Source organism: Henckelia pumila, chromosome 3 (genome assembly GCF_033568475.1).
Source record: "Henckelia pumila isolate YLH828 chromosome 3, ASM3356847v2, whole genome shotgun sequence".
In the NCBI taxonomy this organism is placed as follows: Eukaryota; Viridiplantae; Streptophyta; class Magnoliopsida; order Lamiales; family Gesneriaceae; genus Henckelia; species Henckelia pumila.
In genome coordinates this window covers 105,304,120-105,310,943 of record NC_133122.1, presented here as the reverse complement: position 1 = coordinate 105,310,943, position 6,824 = coordinate 105,304,120, and the positions used below count along the sequence as shown (strand labels likewise).

The 6,824-nt window shown below is 42.2% G+C and overlaps 1 protein-coding gene across 1 annotated transcript; it reads left to right on the top strand.

The window, feature by feature from the left end:
• Positions 1-264: 264 nt before the first annotated feature.
• Positions 265-825, top strand: LOC140889286 (uncharacterized). The gene is made up of 2 exons (XM_073297000.1): positions 265-445; positions 494-825. The coding sequence occupies exons 1-2, from the start codon at positions 265-267 to the stop codon at positions 823-825; spliced, it is 513 nt and encodes a 170-aa protein (XP_073153101.1).
• The last annotated feature ends 5,999 nt before the right edge of the window (positions 826-6,824 follow it).

Genomic DNA, 6,824 nt, shown 5'->3' with positions numbered 1-6,824 from the left:
AGAATTCATCTCCAAACATCCAGAAACAACTCCATCTATTTATTCAATCAGTGAGAAAGATTTCTTCCGCCTGATTATCCCTCAGATCATTTGAGCAGATCAAAAGTTTTAAGCAACAAAAACTTATGTCTGATTTTAACATATCAGATCGAAGACTCTTTAAATTTTAAAATAGTGTATTCACCCCCCCTCTACACATATTTTTGATCCTAACAAGTGGTATCAGAGAGGTTCTTGCTTATCACCTGAATCGTCTCTTAAACTATGACATCTTTAGCTATGACATCGTTTAGTAAAATTCCTATGTTATCAAAAGAAGATTATGATGACTGGAAAATTCGTATGAAGACACATCTATCAGCACTGGATGATGACATGTGGTTCGTAGTAACAGATGGACCAATGAAGATTATGAAAGTTAACACTGCAATTGCTATCACTAAAGGTGCTCCATAGATTATAGAAAAGCCTCGATCTGAATGGACTTCTAAAGATAAGCAGAAAGCTAATCTGGACAATGTAGCCAGAGACATACTATACAAAACTCTGGACAAGAACATGTTTAGCAAGATCAAAAACTGCACCACTGCCAAAGAAATATGGGAAAAGCACACTGAACTATGTGAAGGAAACAATCAAACAAAGGAAAACAAGCTCATGGTGGCCATTCAAAAGTTTGATAACATAAAGATGAAACTAGGAGAAAAAATGAATGAATTTGATGAAAGATTCAGCAGCATTATGATCGAGATAAATGCACTCGGAAAAAGTTACAGCAACCGTGAAGTAGCACTCAAAGTCATGAGAGCTCTACCACGAGAATGAGATGTGAAGACAGTAGAAATGAGAGAATCCAAAGACCTCAATAAGATCGAACTACATGATCTATTTGCAAATCTCAAAGCCTATGAGTTCGAGCTGGAAGTTCGAACTGAGGAAGACACATCAACATCACAAGTCACTAAAGCTCTCACTGCAGCAGATGAAATACCAGCAATGAAAACCGTAGAACAAATCAGTAGTGATGCAATGTCACTATTTGTTAAGAAGTTTGGAAGATTTATGAGGAAGAATCACAATAATTTCCAAAGAACAAACAGATCAAGCTTCAAACCAAAGGAACCAGCTGAAGAACACCGAGCTTGCTACAATTGTGGAAAACAAGGACACATCATAGCTGATTGTACCAAACCTAAGAAAGATGAGAAAAGAACATCATACAAGAAGAATTCAAGAGAAGAAAGGAAGAGATACAGCAAGAAGAAAGAACAAAAGGCCCTATTAGCAGATGAAAGCAACATCAAATGGGCTGAATCGGTGTAGTAACCCGTATCTAGAATTAGCAATTAATGAGTATATTAATCATGTAATCATGTTTAGATTAAGTAAAACATGATTAAGGAAATTCCAAAAGGGTTAACGGAGTCCAGAAATGGATTCAGGACACACAAAATAGCCGGGAAGGTCCCGAAGGTCCGGAGGGTTTGGAAGCTCCGAACCAAGTCAGGAGGCTCCGAACTGGATCGAAGGATCCAAACTCAGGATCGGAGGCTCCGAAGTGGATCGGACGCTCTGTCGGCAATATCGGAAGCTCCGATCTGGACCAGGGCACACGTCATCGCTTACGTCAGCAAGGTGACATCATGGCTGACGTAATATTGGGGCGAACGGACGCTCCGAAGATGAGATCGGAGGTTCCGATCGTGTTCGGATGATCCAAACCGGGTTCGGAGGCTCTGAACTTCGTCTATAAATAGGGGGCCGAGAATTCATTTTCAAGTGTACCTTTCCCTCTCTTCTCTCTGATTCCTAAGCCTTCTAACTCAGATCTAGGGAGTTCTAGGCATCCTATTGTGAATCCGGAAGTGGCATAGCGATCCAGGCGTCGAGGCGGAGCTGTGGCCTAGTTTTGAGGCAATTGTCATCAGCGGGCTGCCGACGAACGCAGGTATAGCTATGGTCTCCTTAAATTATTTAGGAGTATGCAATAGCTTAGTTAAGGCTTTTAGAGCTTAATTATTGATGCATGGGTATTTGCATTGTAGAGCTGATATAGGCTTGGAACCTAGAGTGGGACTGCTAGGAACTTCCTGTAGTAAGGTACGCAAGTACAGACTGAGATTGCCAGCGGGTTTTGCATGCTTATATGTTTCATTTTGTATGTCATTTATTATGCAGCATGTGCATATCATATTGTGCATGTCCATCTTGTGAGATGAGCCATGTAGGGTCGCTCAACCCTGTCTGGACGGTTGATGTCTAGTGCTCAGTGACTGACGGGTCATAGGTAGTTAGCATCTGGGGACACGGTCCACGTCCTGTAGGAATGAGCAGTGTACGCAGGGTTTGCTTCCCGGGTTGTACCACTCATATCCTAGGCGCCATTACTGAGCAGTTATATACAGTTATCCTAGATATGGATACCCTATCATTTGCATGCATCATATTTGTATGTTTTACCCAGTTCTTTCGTATTGAGCTTAGAGCTCACGTCCAGTCTTTTCTGTGTATCTGGACACCCCATTCGACGGGGCAGGTGTAGGTGCAGGATTGAGCACCAGGAGCTTGGAGTAGCCAGTGACCAGTGAAGACAGCAGGATTAGCTGTAGGTTTTGCCTTTAGGCTATTTATTTGATTTGGTTGTATAAATCGAATTGGTTTAACCGGTTGTATTCTGCCGGTATGTTTTTATTTAAGTCTTCCGCAGCGATTTATTTTATGCATGTTTAATTATGCTCTTAACTCTGATTAGGTAGTGGATCCGGGTAGGGTCGCTACATTTATTGGTATCAGAGCATATGCATGCAAGAGACTTGGGATATAGTAATGAGACATTGGGTTATTCTTATAGGATGGATGAGACCTTGGAATAGGTGATGATGCGGAAATTAGTTTGCCCAGAGACTATCATCATCGGCAGGATTTCTGAAGATTTGGCTTATGGGATTCCAGCAAGTGCGGACAGGAGTGATGGATCGTGTCCGAGTTTTCAAGATTTCTACTCATATGGGTCCTAGTTTTTGATCGAGTACCGGATGTCAGAGGTAGTGGTAGAGCATTGGATGGGACACACTTGATGCTTGCATTTTTATCGTCCATATCATGATGACACTACTCTGAAGATTCTCCAGTCGTAGATGGAGAGATTGTCAGATAGACCTTCACCAGAGAATGCCTCGAGTGCCTAAAGCATGACAGGTTTCGAGCGTGAGGTCTTTAACCTCATGCAGAACATGGTTTTGCCACTATGCTTGTATCGATGCGTTCGGTAGGCACACAGGAAACTTCATGTTCAAAAGCATGATATGAATACAAGAAGAACGCTGATGGTAGATCGTGAGTAGAATAGGTCGACTGACATGCACTGATGCAGGGCATAGCTGGATAGCTATCACAAGCCATTTCTCTGGAGTTCTACGTAGGAGGACGTGTAGAGAGACTTGGTCGGGAGTATGCTTGTATCGATGCGTGTGTCGATTAGAAGCTTCATGCTCAAGAAACAAAGACTAGTACGATGATTTAAATACTATATTGATGTAGTTGTAAACAGTATTTTAGTTGTAATGAATCATCATACTTTGGTTGTATCATTTCAAGTTCGATTGTACATTTCATTGTATTTTGAATACTGTATGTATTACATGAGATTGTAATAAAGAGAATTGTACATAACTTGAAATAAGTGATACATGTTTTATTTATCCAGCAATTCGTGGATGATTGCATGATTGTGCGGATGTTTGGATTGGGTTTAGTTGATTAGCATTCAACTATTTCAGCTCATGGGATTTGAGTGGGCCGACTGTGACTGTTTGACTTGTGGTTAGTCTAGGCGTTTTCTTAAGATTGTCCTAGTTAGTCAGTGGACTATGTTAGTGCCAGCGATGAGTGGACTCATCTAGAGGCATTAGGCATATTGTTCGGTTTAGAACATTTGGGCTTTGTTCTAGGTTGTTTCCTTGAGAACAGTAGGTTGTCTGACCTTTGTTAGGTTGAGGCTTGTGATGATGGGTTTTCATCAGGGATACCAGGACCAGTATATGCCAAGAGTTGTGGACTAAGACCATGACCAAATGTGATGGGGTGCGACCTTATGCCAGTATTACTCTGGGAGCCTTGGTGCTTCAGGATTGACGGTGGGAAGGCTACTCAATCTAGGGATTTGGTGACAGTCACGACGAGGTATGACCTTGGATTAGATATCAAGTTTGATATCGATGGTTCGATATCGTCTGGTGTGCCAGAGATATAGTTTGAGTATTCTGCTGTAGGAACTAGTTTTGGAGGGATTTCCTTAACGAGTGTATACTCTGAGCAGATAGGTTTTAACCTTTGGATTATTGCTAGACGTGTGGATCTAGTAGGTAGACGAATTTCTACCAACAATGACTAGGGGTTGTCATCAGAGTTGTGGTTAGAATTTCCTTGTGATAGGAATTATCCAAGAACTTGGATAGGATGTTGTTTTAAGACTTCAACTCAAATACGAGGACTACTCCATTATGAATGACTTCATCTGCGAGGGATTATATCAGATGTTGAGGATTGTATACGACTATTTAAGATGGGAGGGAAGCATGGCCTATGACCGTGAAACCTTGGTGGTTGTCCAGGTGGGTTATTGAGGTAAGAAACCTTAGTCTTGAACTGTTGCACAATTTTAACAAGGGATATGATCAGGAGAGTGTTCGAAGATTTTGGAAATCTTTGGGATTCTTTAGTTATTCATCTTGGACTTGACGAGCCGTGGTTTTCATTCTGAATGAACGAGGTAAGGATAGTGAGTCCAGTGGTTGAACTAAGTACTGCCTGACATTTTCAGAGATTGAGCGTAGGATTTTCCATGGGATGGAAATGGGCTTAGTTTATCTTGATGTTTGTCTTGGGTGAACAAGACAACGATTAGTAGTGCTAAGGTGGCACGGGATCTGTGCTAAGTGACTACTAGTGGTTATTGGGTAACTCTGTCAGAGTTAGGATGATTAAGTTCAGAATACGAAGAAGCGGTTAGTAGTGCTGAAAAGCGTAGGACTAGTGCCAAGTAAACTACTTATGTACCGTGATCTGACACCGTTTGGAAATGGTTCCTTGTGGCAGCCAAGTCATAGTTATTGACCGAGCCATGTAAGTTGGATGATCAGTGGTGGTTTGATCTGATAAGTGCGAGCTTAAGTAGATCGACGAATTTGATTGGTTGAGCCTGTAGCGACCCGACCCGGATCCACTACCTAATCAGAGTTAAGAGCATAATTAAGCATGCATTAAATAAAATCGCTGCGGAAGACTTAAATACAAGCAAACCGGCAGAATACAACCGGCTAATCAAACTCGATTTATACAACCCAATCGAATTACTTTAAATAAAACCTACAGCTAATCCTGCTGTCTTCAAGGTCAATGGCTACTCCAGGCTCCTGGTGCTCAATCCTGCACCTACACCTGCCCCGTCGAATAGGGTATCCAAATACAAAGAAAATACTGGGCGTGAGCTCTAAGCTCAATACGAAAGCACGGATAAACATACGAATATGATGCATGCAAATGACAGGGTATCCATATCTGGGATAACTGTATACAAACTGCTCAGACTGGCGTCTGGGATATAAGCTCGTCACATCGGGGTAGCTAACCACTGTGTGCGACCACTCATTCCCAAATCACGGATGCGGACCACGGAGTCCTTCAGGTATCAGTACCTAAGGGTACTCGATATCAAACGTCTTAACAGGGCCGAGCAACCCTAACTGGCTCATCTCGAAAGATATACAGATGTATAGGCACATTATGATATGCACATGCCGCATAACAATAATAACATGCAAACACATAAATGCAACATACAAGCATGCATATCCGCTGGCAATCTCAATCAGTACTTACGTATTTTTCTAAGGCAGTCTTAGTAGTCCCACTCTAGGTTCCAAGCCTATCATCAAGTCTACAATGCAAATACCCATGCATCATTCAATAAGCTCTAAAATCCTTAACTAAGCTATTGCATACTCCTAAATAATTTAAGGAGATCATAGCTATACCTGCGTCCGTCGTCAGCCCACTGATGGCGACTATCCCACAACTAGGGGTACACCCCTGCTGTAGCTCCACAGCTTCGAGCACTGCTCTACTACTGTGTCAGACACTGTCTGACTATACTAAAACAATTATCCTACTCCAACTCTAGAATAAGAGTACCCAAAGCCTTTAAATAGGACCACGAGGGCGAAGGAGAGAATTCGGAATTGGCAAGAAATGAATGCCTCGGACCTTATATTTATAGGCATCGATCGGAACCTCCGATCCTCGATCGGAACTTTCGATCCTTGATCGGAACGTCCGATCCTGCCATCGGAGCCTCCGAACATCCTTATCTGCCACATGTAAAAATCTCACTGGTTGACTTCGGATAGGGGTGATCGGAGCTTCCGATCCTGTTCGGAGCTTCCGATCAACCACACGTCATGGATGACGTAATTCGATCGAAGCTTCCGATCGTTCATCGGAGCTTCCGATCACTTTCGGAGCATCCGATCCTAACTTCGGAGCTTCCGATCTGTCTGACCCTCCGGACCATTTCTGATCATTTTCGGTCTATTTCCGGTTCTGTTAATCCATTTAGAAGTCTCCTTAATCACGTTTTACTAAATATAACATGATCACACGATAATTACTCATTATCGTTAATTCTGGATATGGGCCACTACATTCCCACCACCTTAAAAGGATTTCGTCCTCGAAATCTAAGGTAAACCTCGGGACTATAGTATAAACCATTCGTCCAATTCATTAGTAGTTCCGGTTCAAAACATCTGTTCAAATAACCTTCG

Bases quoted from the DNA above. Each gene is read 5' to 3' on its own strand.
- LOC140889286 (XM_073297000.1), top strand. From the start codon at position 265: ATGACATCTTTAGCTATGACATCGTTTAGTAAAATTCCTATGTTATCA. The intron at 446-493 runs GTGCTCCATAGA...GGACTTCTAAAG, and splicing joins TGCAATTGCTATCACTAAAG to ATAAGCAGAAAGCTAATCTG.